The 16,578-nt window shown below is 41.6% G+C and overlaps 1 protein-coding gene across 2 annotated transcripts in view; it reads left to right on the forward strand.

Moving 5' to 3' along the window:
- chd1l (chromodomain helicase DNA binding protein 1-like) overlaps positions 1–16,578 on the forward strand; it is a 113,797-nt gene that overhangs the window by 54,093 nt on the left and 43,126 nt on the right. For both annotated transcript variants that reach the window (XM_080203581.1, XM_080203582.1), the window contains 6 exons: positions 813–905; positions 4,248–4,344; positions 8,264–8,337; positions 10,785–10,895; positions 13,620–13,734; positions 15,902–16,058. In XM_080203581.1, the coding sequence (XP_080059707.1) occupies positions 813–905; positions 4,248–4,344; positions 8,264–8,337; positions 10,785–10,895; positions 13,620–13,734; positions 15,902–16,058 (647 nt within the window). The remainder of the gene's footprint in view (positions 1–812; positions 906–4,247; positions 4,345–8,263; positions 8,338–10,784; positions 10,896–13,619; positions 13,735–15,901; positions 16,059–16,578) is intronic.

The following is a 16,578-nucleotide window of genomic DNA, read 5'->3' on the forward strand; positions in this document are numbered from 1 at the left end:
TTAACTCCACCTTTTTACCCTGGCCAATCCACCTAACCTGCACATGTTTGGAGTGTGGGAGGAAACCAGAGCACCTGGAGGAAACCCACGTAAAAATGGGGAGAATGTACAAACTCCTCACAGACAGTGACCCAAGGCCAGAATTGAACCCAGGTCCCTGGTGCTGTGAGGCAGCACTGTGCTCACCCCCATTTAAGACACCTGTTGAAACATCCTCCTCCTTCAGATGTCATGCACAGACTCCCATTGGATCTGTCCTTGATTATATTTGGTATTATTGCAGTGGTTTGCTGTTGCGTTCTGCATTGTAGCCGACCAGGAAGCTCTCCTGCTCCTACCACCTGCCATCAGGTCTACTGGAAAGAATAATAAATGAAAAGCTGATATTCAGCCTATTTTTCTGTATTATGAACACATCTTCCATGGTCATCACCTCCTGAAGTGGGACTTAAGCCCACAGCTCCTAGCCTACAGGTGGGGCTGCTACCACTGCACCACAAGGCCTTAGACATTTTGAACCTATATTTTTAATTTAATTAAGCTTTTGGCCATCTGGCTAACTATCTCCCTATGTGTCTCAGTGTTGGAAGTTGTTTCATACTACTCTTGCGAAGTGTCTCAGAGCGTTTCATTACATTAGAGGCATGACATGTAGATAAATTGTTTTCTTTTAATTATTCTCTGAATTCGCAGTCATTTCTTAACTCCCATGACAATATTAACAGTTGACTATATTTCCTATAGAGTTGTAATGTAGAAGGAAGTTTTGGTGCAACAGTTTGAAAGTTTCAATGTTTGAATTTTAATTTCAGATGCATTTGAGAACGAAATAGGCAAGAAAGCTCGATTGATGAATATCTTTGTCCAGCTAAGAAAATGTGTTGATCATCCTTATCTTTTTGATGGTAAGTCATTCCAAAAAATATTTGAAAGAGTCATTTGCTACTCTGATGTTTCATCTCTATTATCTGGATTTAAATTCAAACGAAGTATTGATAGAAATTAGGAGCAATAAGGATTTCAGTTAAAATGATTTTGCGTAATTTTTACAGGGTAAGACTAACCACAAAGTTGACAATCTTTAAAAGTTTTTGAAGTTTATTTATTAGTGTCACAAGTGGGCTTATATTAACACTGCAATGATGTTACTGTGAAAATCCCCTAGTCGCCACACTCTGGCACCTGTTCGGGTACACTGAGGGAGAATTTAGCATGGCCAATGCATCTAACCAGCATGTTTTTTGGACTGTGGGAGGAAACTGGAGCATCCAGAGGAAACCCATACAACGCATGGGAAGAACGTGCAGACTCCTTGTAGACAGTGACCCAAGCCGGGAATCAAACCCGGGTCCTTGGCTCTATGAGGGAGCAGTGCTAACTTCAGTGCCACCCAAAAAAGGTCTTATGTAGTGTGGCAAAGAAAGACTGCACTTGCATTTGCACAGAGACTCCTCAGATCCTTCAGGTGCCCAAACAAGCTTCACAATCAATTACCTTAGAATTGCATTCACTGCAGTTAGAATAGGAAAATATAACTGCTGATTTGCACACCGCAAGGTCACCCAGATAGAAATGACTGGTGAGTCATTACTGATGGTGTTGGCTGAGGAAGAAATGTTGGAATGCTGGGAGATTGGAATAACTCTGCCTCTCTTTGCATTGTTGGGCAGAATTTGCCCATTTTGAGACCATGTGTGTGGTGGGTAGCTGTGGCAGCGTCTTCCCCGCTGACCAGCATAGCAGGATCCTGTGCCAGATTCTGCGGATCTTCATTAATTGTGCGCATTCCCCTCAGTCTCCTAGTGGGCTGGCTGCTGATCTGACCACCTGATGTCAGCTGGCAGTGGATTCAAAGATCCTGGCGCCATATTTAAATACTAGTCCAGTGCACTCGTATCACTCTCTCAAGTCCAGCTGTCTTCACCAGACCATGCAGGATTTCAACAATCCAGAGAATAAAGGCTAGCACGCTCAAGAGGAAGTCTGTTCCTCGATTCAACTACCCTCCTCCTGAGCCCCTCACCTGCGAGGTGCCCATGCCCCACTTGAACCTCTACCCACCGCATCTGGAGGTTTCACCCGTTCCCTTCTAATAAATGATGTGGTATCCCTTTGGGACCCCACACCCACCCCCCCCAAACTTCTGAGCTTCTCATGCAAGTTTGTCAGGGTCCAGCTTCCTTCCCTTGGGTCTTTGTCTCCTTTCTGTTGTTCGTCACCCTCATCCACCTCCCTGTCCTTCTGCATGCCCTCACCCTCCCACACTGCAGGTACAGCACGTAATAAGGAAGGAAGTGGAATATTGGCATTTATTGCTAAAGGAATAGAATATAAAAATGGTGAAGTGTTACTGCTACTGCACCAAACTTTAGTGGTATTGCACTTAGGATATTGTGCTCAGTTTTGGTCCCCTTATTTGAGGAAGGATATAGTTGCATTGGAGGCAGTAACAGGTTCACTAGATTGATTCCAGAGATGAGAGGTTTGTCTTACGAAGAGATTTGATCATTAAGGCCTATACTCCCTGGAGATTAGAAGAATGAAAGGAGATCTAATTGGGGTGTACAAGATGATAAGGGGGATTAACAAAGGATATATGGAGAGGATGTTTCCTCTTGTAGGGCAATCTCAAACATGGGGGCATAATTTTAGTTTTAAAACAGAGATGAGGAAAAATTACTTCTCTTAAAGTGTTGTGAGTCTGTGGAACTCACTACCACAGAGCGTGAAGGATGCCGGGACTTTAAATAAATTTAAGGATGATGTGGACAGAGTTTTAATTCGTAAGAGTCTCAAGTGCTATGGTGAACAGGCAGGCCAAAAGGAGTTGAGTTTGAGACAAGATCAACAATTATCCTGTTAAATGGCGGAGCAGGCTCAAGGGTCTGACTGCCTACTCCTGCTCCTAAAAACAAAGAGAACAAAGAAAATTATGGCAGGACCAGGCTCTTTGGCCCTCCAAGTCTGCACCGACCAGGTTGGCCAACTGAACTAAAACACCCTACTCTTCTGGGGACTGTATCCCTCTATCCCCATCCCATTCATGTATTTGTCAAGATGCCCCTTAAGAGTCACTATCATATCTGCTTCCACTACCGCTGCCGGCAGCAAGTTCCAGGCTCCCACCACTCTCTGGGTAAAAGACTTGCCTCGTATGTCTCCTTTAAACCTTGCCCCTCACACCTTAAACTATACCGCCTATCAATTGACTCTTCCACTCTGGGAAAAATGCTTCTGACTATCCACTCTGTCCATGCCACTCATAATCTTGTAGACTTCTATCAGGTTGCCCCTCAACCTCTGTTGTTCCAGTGAGACCAAACCAAGTTTCTCCAAAGTCTCTTCATAGCTAATGCCCTCCATACCAGACAACATTCTTTTTAGTACCTTCTCTAGAGTCTCCACATCTTTGCGGTAGTGTGTTGACCAGAATTGAACACTATATTCCAAGTGCAGCCTAACTAAGGTTCTATGAAGGCTATATCCTGCTGTATCCTCAGATGAACCTCATCATTATCCACAATTCCACCAATCTTTGTGTCGTCAGCAAACTTACTATTCAAACCAATTACATTTTCCTCCAAATCATTTATATATATTACAAACAGCAAAGGTCCCAGCATTGATCCCTGAGGAACGCCACTTATCATAGCCATCCATTCAGAAAAGCACCTTTCCACTGCTACCCTCTATTCTATGACCGAGCCAGTTCTGTATCCATCTTGCCAGTTCACCTCTGCTCCTGTGCACCTTCACCTTTTGTACCACTCTGACATGAGGGACCATGTCAAAGTCCTTACTGAAGTCCATGTAGACAACATCCACTGCCCTACCATCATCAATCATCTTTGTCACCTCCTTGAAAAACTCAATCAAATTAGTGAGACACGACTCCCATTCACAAAACTATGTTGCCTCTCACTAATATGGCCATTTATTTCCAAGTGGGAGTAAATCCTGTTTCAAAGAATCCTCTCCAATAATTTCCCTACCACTGACATAAGGCTCACTGGCCTGTAATTACCTGGATTATCCTTGCTACCCTTCTTAAACAAAAAAACAACATTAGCTATTTGCCAATCCACTGGGACTGTGCCTGTAGCCAGTGAGGATACAAAGATTTCTTTCAAGGCCCCAGCAAATTCCCCAGCAACATCTGTTTTTATCGTAAAGGAAATAAATGACTAATTTCAATTCTCAGTTTGAACATTCTTCCCTCAATTTGTTCTGATGCAATTTTTCCTAAGGTGTGGAACCAGAACCATTCCAGATTGGAGATCATCTTGTGGAAGCGAGTGGCAAACTCCACTTACTGGATAAATTACTGGCATTTCTGCACCCCAGGTCTGATTATTAGATTTTAATCTGAAATCACAATGTCAATACACCTTTTTAATGAGATTACATTGATTAGTGTAGGTGGAGTCAAACTTACTCATTTTTTGGGAGTGAGTCATGTTTTACATCAGTGTCTGCTTGAGGAGATGCAGAATGACTAGATTCCATATAGTAATGCTGACTCTCGCTAATTATGTCCAAGAGAAACAGCTAGGTGGTTCAGGAGTCCCCTGGGATCCTGCTTGCAAATCGGTATTCCATTTTGGAGGCTGGTTCCTTCAGAGAGTGCAGATAGAACGAAGCTTCTGGCACTTCAAGCAGCCTGTCGGTCCAGGAGAGGAGGAAGAGCAATAGTAGTAGGGGGATTCTAAAGTCAGAGGGATAGATGGGTGCTAATGTGGCCGTCACTGTGATTCCAGGATGTGTGTTACCTCCCTGGTGTCAGGGTCTGGAATGTCACTGAAAAGCTGCAGGGCATCCTGAAGGGGGATGGTGATAAGGCAGAGATCATGATATATGTTGGTACCAATGACATAGGTAGAAAGAGGGATAAGGTCTTGCAAGAATTCAGGGAGTTAGGCAATAGACTAAAAAGCAGATTCTCTTGGGTTATAATCTCTGGATTACACCCACTGCCACATGCTAGTGAGCAAGAAATAGGAGAATAGCACAGATTAATGCATGGCTTAAGAGTTGGTGGGTTTTAAATTTCCAGATCACTGGGACCATTTCTGGGAAAGGTGGAACCTGTACAAACTTGACGGCCCACATCTGAACCAGAATGGGGACGTACATCCTTGTGGGTGGGTTTGCTGATAGTATTGGAAAGAATTTGAACTAATTTGGCGGTGTGAGGGAACACATACTGTTAGCAGAAAAGGGACACAGCATAATACAGTAAAAGAATCAAGTTTGAGGGAGTACAGCTTTATTAAGTTTCAATAGAGAAAGAGAAGGCTGAATGGCCTCTAATGCCAGGAGTATGACAGGTAAAACGGATGAATTAAGGGTATGGATTGACACATGTAATTGTGATATAGTAGTCATCACAGAGACATAGTTGAGGGAGGGGCAGGATTGGCAGCTCAAAATTCTGGGATATAGAATCTTCAAGAGAGACAGGGGAGATGGCGTTCAAAAAGGAAATGGGAAGGGTACAGCCCAACATGTGACCTCTAGGGTGAAAGGAAGAAGTAACAAACCCAGAGAACCATGGATGACCAGTGATATTCAGGATACATGAGAAGGAAAAGAGAGGAGTTTAGCAGGTACAGGAGAAGCAAATCAGTGGAGGTATTGTGAAATACAGAAAGTGCAGGGTGGAGCTTAAGTCAATTAGGAAAGCAAAGAGGGAAAATAAGAAAGCTCTTGGATGAGTTGTTTCCCAGTTTTCTATGGGAGGTAAGTGAGAAGATTGAAGGGACTCACACCTAAAATTCTAATTGCCCTCTAGCCACAGGAGAGGTGCCAGAGGACCGGAGAACAGCTAATGTGGTTCCATTATTTATGAAGGGTTGTAGAGATAAGCCGGGGAACGACACACCAGTGAGTCACATCGGTGTTAGGAAAACTATTGGAGAAATTCTGAAGAAAAGAATCTATCTCCATATTGAGAGGCAAGGCTTGATCAGGGATAGTCAGCGTAGCTCTGACAGAGGGAAGTCATGCCTAACACATTTGTGTGAATTTTTTAAGAGGTGACTGGGTGTATAGGCAAAGGTAATGCCGTTGATGTAGTTTATATGGATTTCAGCAAAGCTTTTGACAAAGTCCCACATGGGAGACCTATAAAAAAGGCAATGCACGTGGGATATAGGGTAGTTTTATAAGGTGGACTCGAAAATTGGCTTAGTTGTAGGAGACAGAGTGATGACAGAAGGCTGTTTTAGTGATCACAAGAATCTGTGCAGGGTACCCTGTTACTTATCGTTTGTACAAATGACATAGATGATTATGTTGGGGGTAGGATTAGTAAGTTTGTGGATGATACAAAGATTGGCTGGGTGGTTAACAATGAGGCTGAATGTCTTGGGCTACACGAACATCTTGGCTGGAATTTTATTGCCACGCCCACCGGATTTGGGGCGGGCACAGCTTGCAGGACAGAATTCACCATTGACCCTGAGTGGCATTTTACAACCCTCGCCTGAGCGAGTTTGTAAAATACCGGCCATAGACAGGATGGTCAAATGTGCAGATAACTGGCAGATAGAATTTAATCCTGAAAAGTGTGAGGTGATATACTTTTGAAGGACCAATTTGACAAGGAATTTTTTAATGAACGGCATTCTGAGGAACAAAGGGATCTTGATATAGTTGTCCATAGATCTCTAAATATGGAAGGGCATGTTAGTGGGGTGGTGAAAAGGCATATGGGACACTTGCCTTTATGAATCAAAGCAGGGAAGTCATATTGGGGTTGTGTAGAACTTTGCTGAGGCTGCAACTGGAGTGCTGACCTGCAGTTCAGGTTGCCACATTGTAGGGAGAATGTGATTGCACTGGAGAGGGTACAGACAAGATTCACCAGGATGTTACTTGGAATGGAACACTTAAGTTCTGAGGAGAGGTCAGATAGGCTTGGGCTATTTTCGTTGAAGCAGAGGAGACTGAGGGGTGACCTGATTGAGGTGCACAAGACTCTGAAGGATGTGGACAATGTGGATAAGGAGCAGCTGTTGCCTTTGATTAAAGGGTCTGTCATATGGGGACACAAGTTCAAGGTGAGAGGAAGAAGATTTAGAGGGCGATGTGAGGAAAAATCTTTTTACCCAGAGGATGGTGACAGTCTTGAATGCGCTGCTTGGGAGGGTGGTAGAGACAGATTGCCTCACATCCTTTTAAAAGTACCTGGATGAGTTAGCACTTGGCACACCATAACATTTAAAGCCATGGGCCAAGTGCTGTAAATGGGATTGGTAGGAAGGTTAGGTGTTTCTCATGTGTTGGTGCAGACTGGATGGGCCAGAGGACCTCTTCTGCACTGTGTGATTCTGTAATAGCGGTGCAATATTAACTTACTTCTTTAAGGTGGTCTGAAATTCTCGTTAAAGGGCAAATCTCTACCTGGTTAATTATTATATTAAAGTGGAAAGCTAACCCACTTTGTTCTGATGCAAAACAGATAACATAGCCGGCTTGAAAGTCATACATTAAAACATGCTTATCTTTGTATTGGTATAAGCCAGTACTCTTCTAGTCTGCTTTTTGGACTAGTTAGCCAGTTCATTAGATTTGTGGTAGTTAAAGAATTTGATAATCTGCCAAAACGATTTGTAATCTATGTTGCATTAATAGACTGTCATTAAGATCTAGTTGAGTTTTGCCTCAAAGTTTAATCTCAAGTTTTTGTATAACTATAAACTACTTTGTGCATGAAGTTTAAAGTGCAAGCCTTTGGATTTATTTTTGCAGTTTTTAGCACTTTTTTATTGCTGCACTTTTCCAAAGAAAAAGGCACACATTAAGGTAATTAATAGGTTAACTAGGTTAACATACAAAATCTTCATACAAGATAATTTCAGAATTATGCGTGAAAGGCTGTACAAAGTTTGAAAAAGTTTAGTCTGAAAATAAGTTAAAACCATTCACCATGAGGCTTGTGTTCCCTGCCAGGAATTACCTCATCTATCTGGACATCAGGCTAAGATTGAAAATGCGCTTTACTATGAATTCCAACTTTATATTAAACTTTATAATAAAGAAAAACTTAAATGTTCTATTTTCTGACAAATTGTGATTTGGAATACATTGCCATACAACAGTATATGTGCTACTATCAATAAGGGCTTTACAAAGTTATTTAACTCTAAACAGAGGCACATGCATGGTGTAGTCTTGTAAAGAGGGAACAAACCTGGGGAAAATCTGGCATCATAAATAAAGGATGTATTATTCAGTTACAATTTTATTTTAACCGTGACAGAGGTCATCGAGTGTTGCTGTTTTCTCAGATGACAAGAATGCTGGATATCCTGCAGGACTACATGGAATATAGAGGTAAAAACTACTAATGATTTTTACACAATTGTTACATTTAAACCAGTGGTGTTGAGAAAAAATGGTTGCAGAATATTGTAAAAATCCGCTTCAATTGCACATGATTCTGAAGGGCATGGACAGTGTGAATAAGGAGCAGCAGTTGTATTTGGTTAAAGGGTCTGTCGTAAGGGGACACAAGTTCAAGGTGAGAGGCAGGAGGTTTAGGGGGTGATGTGAGGAAAAACCTTTTTACACAGAGGTTGGTGACAGTCTGGAATGCACTACCTGGGAGGGTGGTAGAGGCAGATTGCCTCACATCTTTTAAAAAGTACCTGGATGAGCAAGCACTTGGCACAACATAACATTCAAGGCCATGGGCCAAGTGTTGTAATGGGATTAGGTAGGAAGATTAGGTGTTTCTCATGTGTTGGTGCAGACTGGGTGGGCCAGAGGACCTCTTCTGCACTGTGTGATTCTGTAATGGTGGTGCAATATTAATTTACTTCTGAACATGTAACCCAAATGGCATTGGGGCATCTCAGAAATAGACTGGGGCTCCATTTTTCCAGATCCTAATTGATCTTACTAAGTTTTGGTGAACCAAATATGAGAATAGATTTTCTTTATTTAATTTGATATTAATCCAATAGATATTCTGTTCATTGTGATGTAATCTTATTGCTTAATAAATGGCTGCTGGAAAGGTAACAATTATGGAAGTTTGGTCCAGGAAGTGACTACTTAATGTAAAACAATTTTGCTTGTTTGAACAAAGGTTGCCGAAATATTTGTTGCGATTAGTATTTCCCTCTCCTTGAGTTTTTTTTGGAAATGGAAGAAGAGTTTGAAAGAAGAGATGTATGAACTGCTGACATCCATCTTTGCTCACATTGTACAAATTCACCTCTCTATGAATGTCAGAAGGCAGAATGCTTGCTCATATTGAACACCAAAATGTGGCAATGATGGAGTTATGCCACCTCCCACGCTACAGTCTAATATGCAGATAACCTCTCCACTGGAATGGCCTTCATTAACTGATCCCCAAACATGTCTAATAAGCAAGCTTAATATATATTTAAGTCCAAGGCAGCCATTCCAGCAGTGAACAAGCCCATGGAAGATTCTTCCATCATGTAAATGACCTCTGCCTCTTGATTCAGTTACAAATACTTCAGGTGTTACCATGTGCACTTGGTTGTGACTAGATGTTATTAACACAACAATTGATGTTGCTACATCTCTTATAGAGTTGTGCACACTGTCAAGTTAGACCAGATGACCATTATATGACTCCTTCTCATTAGTAGAATATGTTTAAAAAATTTAATTATTATTGCCATAAGTAGGCTTACGTCAATTCTACAGTGAAAGTTACTGTGAAAATACCCTAACCGCTACACTCTGGCGCTTATTCTAAAGTTAAAGTTTATTTATTAGTCACAGGTATTTCATGATTTAATTATTACATTAACAGGGCAATGAAGTTACTGTGAAATTCCTCCTGTGAAGTTCAAATACACTGAGGCACAATTTAGCATGGCCAATGCCCCTAACCAGCATGTCTTTCAGACTCTGCAAATTCCACACAGTGAGCCAAGCTGTGAATCAAACGAAGATCCCTGGTGTTATGAGGCAGCAGTGCTAACCACTGTGTCACCCTGCTGCCCCATTCTGGATGTTGTACCAGTTACCAATTCAGCACCTCTTTTTGATGATTTTCTTTGTTCCTGGAAGAATTTTTAAGGGAATGGAACATGCTGCAAGTCAGACTGATGGAGTCCACAGGGACTCCTTTGCACAAGTATTGTTTCGGATATTTGACCAGCTTCGTCATTGGTTCAAGGTGCTGAAGTGTTGCGTTTTTGTTTTGTAGGGAAAGTGCTTAATTAATCATTTGCAGGATTTGAGACTTTGCTTCGATGAATTGTGTTCAACACTGGGCTCAAGGAACATATCTAATTAAAAATCCAGTGGTGTATTGGTTGCTTAAAGGACTTAATTACTCATTTAAAATAACTGTACCCATGTCACTTACATGTTAGACATGCTGGATGTTTGCGCTTTCAAGAACCATGTTACAGAGTTGAGCGCATAATCTACATCGACAATTTAGTGTTGTACTGATTGAATATGACACAGTTGGAAGTACTGTCTTTCAGATGAGATGCTAAACTGAGACCCTGACTGCTCTCTCTGGACAATGTAAAAGATCTCATGGTAACATTTCAGAAAAGATCAGGGCAACCCTCCCTGCTGACTAGTCCCAATATTTATCCCTCAATCTATATTTCGTCACAAAAGTCTAATTATTATTATGTTGTGGGGCATTTCTGTGCAAAAGTTGCTTCCTGCATTTGCTACATTACAACAGTAACTATACCGCAAAATATTTGATCGACTACAAAGCATTTTATGTAACTGTAAGGCTTTCTTTCTATAATTTTGTGATTCTTTTCTTTTAGGTTACAGTTATGAACGTTTGGATGGATCAATTCGTAGTGAGGAGAGATACCTAGCTATCAAAAACTTTAATCAACAAGATATTTTTGTGTTCCTCTTAAGCACCAGGGCAGGTTAGTAGAAACAAGAACAGTATGTCATAAAATTAGTTTGCCTAGTCAGAATTATAGAATTTCATCGCACAGAAGTAGGCCTTTGGTTCATCCTTTCAACCATGCCTCCCTGGAAGTGTTGTCCATCCTATCCTTTTCCTGTGCTATTTTGAATATTTTCTTTTTGAATGCAGAATAGTTACAGCACGAAAGGAGGCAATTCATCCCCCTGCATCTGTGCAGGCTCTCTGCACGTGCAACTCAGCCAGCTCTACTGCCCAGCCCATTCCCTGTCGTCCTGCAAAATTTTGCTTCCAATAAGATAATTATCCAATTCCCTTTTGAAAACCACAATTGATTCTGCCTCCATCTATTCCCAGACAATGTTTTCCAGACTCTGAATACATAGAGTCATAGAGGTTTACAGCATGGAAACAGGCCCTTTGGCCCAACTTGCCCAACCCCTAAGCTAGTCCCAATTGCCCGCATTTGACCCATAACCCTCTATACCCATCTTACCCATGTAACTGTCTAAATGCTTTTTAAAAGAGTGATAAACGTTTTCCTCATCTCATCTTTGGTTGTTTTGACTTTCATCCTAAATTTGTAGCCGCTGGTTCTCAGCACGTTTTCCAATGGGAGATATTTCTCTCTATCCACTTCGTCTACATCCCTCATGATTTTGAATAACCCTATCAAATCTCTGATCAACATTCCCTTCTCTAAGGAGAGCAATCTCAGCTTCTCCAATCTATCCATAGAACTGAAGTCTGTCAACTCTGGAACCATTCTCTTACTTCTACACTTCGTCTAAAGCTTTCACACCCTTCTTGAAGGGCAGTGCCCAGAATTGGACACAATGGGTGGGATCTTCCATATCCTCTCCCTCACAGTGTGTTTTGTGGTGACAGAGGCAGCCTGCCATTGGTTTGTGGTGGGATTTTCAGTCTCACTGCTGTCAATGGAATTTCTCATTGTTTGCATCGCTTTGCCGCCAATGGAACCGGTAGTTCCTGTTGGCAGTAACAGTCAGAAAATCCTGCCCAATGTTCGAGTTAAGAGTGGACCGGTGTTTTCTAAAGCTTCTTCATGACTTTCTTGTTTTTGTATTCTATGGCTGAAATTTTCCCACTTGCGAGATCTTTTGCTTCCACTGATGGCGACCCTCCATGGCATATTCCCCAGCAGCGGAAAATGTGGGGCATGCAAGGCCAGTACACATCAGTGGGACTGGAAGATCCCACCTCTGGCCAATGGTGGGCTGCTTTCCCTGCCAGAAAATACAGATAGGCAGGCCAGAAGATTTCACTCAATGTTTCTATTTGTAAAGCCTAGAAACCCGAATGCCTTCCTAACCACTTTCTCAACCTCCCCTGCCACTTTCAATGATTTGGGACATATACCCCCTTGTTTCTCTGTTCCTGCACCCCTCTAGAATTGTACCCTTTATTCTATATTGCCTCTCCTCATTCTTCGTACTTAAAGTTTATTCATTAGTCACAAGTAATGCTTACATTAATACTGCAATGAAGTTACCGTGAAAATCCCCTAGCCTGGCGCCTATTTGGGTCAATGCACCTAAAAAGCATGTCTTTTGGAGGAAACGGGGAGAATGTGCAAACTCCACACAGACTGTGACCCAAGCGGGAATCGAACCCAGGTCCCTGGCGCCGTGAGGCAGCAGTGCTAATCACTGTGCCACAATGCCGCCCCATCACTTGGCACTTCTCGCTATTAAATTTCATCTGGCACGTGCCCACCTATTTCACTCAACTATCTACAGCAATATCCTCCCCAAAGTTCACTTTATTGCCAGTTTTGGGTGTGCCCTGTACACCCAAGTCTGGGTCATTAATACATATCACAAAAAGCAATGATCTTAGTCACAAGCCCTGGGGAAACTCTACAGTAAGTCTTGTGAAATACAAGTTTTCACCACTGCTCTATTTTTCTGTCAGTCAGCCAACTTCATTGCCAGTATTTCTTTTAATCTATGGGCTTCAACTTTGCTGGCAAACCTCTATTTGGCACTTTATTAAACATCATTTGGAAATCCGTATGGACCATGCTAACTGCATTAGCCTCATTAAAATCATGTTGGTTAAACATGATTTCCCTTTCACAAATCCATTCCTTAATTAATCTCTGATTAATTGTGTGAGAGATTGCTCACTTTGCTTCTGATTATTTTTTTGAAAAGCTTTCCCATCACTGACATTGAACTGACTGCCCTGTAGTGTCTGGATTTATCCTTTCTTTTTGAACAGAGGTGTGACCATCTCTGTGTCTACAGAGAATTGGAAGATTATGGCCAGTGCCTCTGCAGTTTCCACCCTGGCTTCTCTCACCATCCTCAGATGCATCCGACTCAGTCTCCATAATTTATCAACTTCAAGTACAACTGGCTTTTATAAAACCAATTTTTAGCTCATCTAGCATTTCAGCAACCTTCTCATTCATTTTGACTCTGGCAAAATCTTCTCCATGGTCAGGACAAATGCAGTTAGCACTTTAGCCATGGCCTTTACCTATGCGTCCATAATTGGCCTCACCTCTGCATACCTAATTACCTGATCTAAATCCTTCGTAATTTGGAATGCCTCTATCAAATATTGTCTTCCTCCTCGAATTAAAACCATTTTTCATCTCCTTTGCCTCTCATTCCTAATGTATTTCACCTACTTCATGGCACGCTGTATGAAGTTGAATTTGATTCAAGCTGTGATCTGTTTATTTCCAAACTAGGTGGAGTCGGAATGAATCTTACTGCTGCTGACACAGTCATATTTGTGGACAGTGACTTTAATCCTCAAAATGATATCCAGGCAACAGCCAGGGCCCACAGAATTGGCCAGAAAAGGTGAGTGAATTGATGTTCTATGGAATCCTTAGCTGTGAGTGATGCAATCTGGAGGGATTTTGATGTCACTTCAAACATCTTAAAAACTTGCACACAATTTTGATATTCTGTAAAGTACTGTTTTAAAATGTGTTCCTTAAAACTCTTTTGTTTGCGGTTGAGCATTGATGGTTAATGCTGTGTATCATTCCTGTCACTTTTATTTCACAAAGCTAGTCTGTTTAGACTTGTAAACTTAAAAGTTGTTGAAAATAGTCTTGTTTATAAAATAATGGTTAGCAGGGTAATTAATGGCGGGTTGAATTTACGTGAGTGGAGCAACTGGAAAAGACTTGGCACTCAAAGCTGTCAAGATGCCCAAGAATAGCAAAAAATCATAGCACTCTTACACAGGATGGGGAGAAAGAGATAATGAATGGAATGTTCCTTTATTTCATCTCACCTTCTATGCAATGAAATGCCTTGTCCGATTGATTCTGCACACTTTCTCTTTAGAACTGTGTCACTTAGTCTATATTGCCTCTCCCTATCCCTTCTGCCAAAATGCATCACTTCATGTTTCTCTGTATTAAATTCTATCTGCCACTTGTCTGCCATATCTGCTAGTCTATCCATGTCTTGTTGCTATTAGTTGGTGTCACCGTCACTATTTGCCACACCTCTAAATTTGGCATCATTGGCACATGTCGAAGTTTTACTCTGTGTTCCATTATCTAAGTCAATTATGTATAGCAAAAAGCACAGTGGTCCTAGCACTAAATCTTGAAGAATACCACCCCAGCCTGAAAAATAATCTGTTTTCCTTCTGTTCTGATTTAATATTTTTAATCCAACACAAAACTGACCCACCTATTCCATAAGCCTCACTTTTGTTAACCAAACTTTTATGTGGTGTTTTGTCAACTCTTTCTTACAATCCATATATACAACAACCACTGCATTCCCTTCATCAGCAGCTTGTAAATCAGAGGAGATTGTGCGATGAGGGGAAAGTGAGATGTATTAGTAAGATGCATACCATCATCGTCATCCTCAGCCGTGGCTGACGCAATGATATATCCGTTCCACTGGGGTAAAAATATGTAACTGTGCCTGTTTCCTGCAGGTTGGCAGTGTTGCTTCTGATTATGTGCCAATTTCTCCTGTTTGAGAGTAGGAAATGTATCAGTAAATGTGGTGCCATCTGTTTCAATGATGTGGCTATCATAGTTAAATAGTCGTTAGCATGTGCAAGCATCGGGATGTGGATATAAGACTTTTAGCAGTGCTATGTGCTGGGGGCGAAGTAAATACTAGGAGTGCGAAATATGACTCATGGGCAATGTGGTGCATTATGTGAGGCTATGGTGCAGTTACTGGCATGTGGCATTTGAAGAGGCATTTGCTGACCTTGACCGTATGAGAATTCTTTAAACTTGTTAGAGCAATGTATCCAGATCCTTGAGGTTAGATTCTTGGCATTGACTGCCATTGCAATCTGGCCCCATTGCCTTCACAAAGATTGCCTGATGCTTCCTGCTACACACACGCACGTGTGCGCGTACACACACACACATACACACACACACACACACACACACACACACACACACACACACACACACACACACACACACACACACACACACCCTTTATGGATAGATGACCTCCCTCCTTCTTTCCACTTCTTGCATCGAAGCCTCAGTGCAACGTTGGAAAATTCTGGGAGCCCACTCTCTGTCATGCTCCATCTTTGTTGGTGTTTTCCATGTGAAAATCACTTTTGGAATGATGCATAGGTTTCCTTAAGATGCTTCAGTTAACTCCCACAGTCCGAAAGCTATGCTGCTTAGGTGCATTGGCCATGCTAAATTCTCCCTCAGTGTACCCCTACAGGTGCCATAGTGTGGCGACTCGGTCAGCATGTTCTCCCCATGTCTGCGTGGATTTCCTCCGGGTGCTCCGGTTTCCTCCCACAGTCCGAAAGATGTGTTGGTTAGGTGAATTGACCATGCTAAATTCTCCCTCAGTGTATCCGAACAGGCACTGGAGTGTGACGACTAGGGGATTTTCACAGTAACTTCATGTAAGCCTACTTGTGAACTTAAAAAAAACTCAGTTGACAAGATGAATGGAACGCAGAAAGTCCTTTTCTCTCCTAAAGTGATTTTTTAAAATATATTTAAAGGCCAGTCAAAACTATTCGGCTCATTGGAAGAGATACCGTTGAAGAACTGATTTACAGACGAGCTATGTTAAAGCTGAGGTTGACAAACACTTTGATTGAAGGTGGTCAGTTCTCTATGAAGGAGGGAGAAGAATCATCTGCAACTTTTGATATGCAGGTGAGAGTCTGATCACAATTATAGCCTAAATGAGCAAAGGGCTCATTATTCCTCTGTTGCCTTTTGGCCATTGATTTGTCTTGTATTTTCTGTGATTGAACTTTGATTTTGAAGTAACATGTGAAAGCTTGTCAGTTGGTAGTACATAACTTGAGTATTACTGAAAAAAGAAAAGACATAGAGAATCTTTTCATCTTGCACTCATCTAGACACTGCATGAATACCAATATAAGGGAACGTATAGTTTAAACTGTATGGGAAGAAAATGCTGATTGGTTGGCCATGGAGAATGTTGACTGAAAGTTAACTGCTATGCATTGTTTGAAATTTAAACCAGGCTGTTTTACCCTGATTGGTCAAAGAACTGACCTGAGGAACAAGTCAGTGCACAGCTTTCATTTATTTTGTTTTGTCTGAAAAAAGTGCAATACATGTACACATTCTTCCTGCCTTCAAAGAACAGGGCCCTGTGTATTAATATATGTAGCTTCCGGTATACCCAAATGCACCACATTGTGAG

This window comes from Carcharhinus amblyrhynchos, chromosome 15 (genome assembly GCF_965287045.1).
Source record: "Carcharhinus amblyrhynchos chromosome 15, sCarAmb.v2.hapA, whole genome shotgun sequence".
Lineage (NCBI taxonomy): Eukaryota > Metazoa > Chordata > Chondrichthyes > Carcharhiniformes > Carcharhinidae > Carcharhinus > Carcharhinus amblyrhynchos.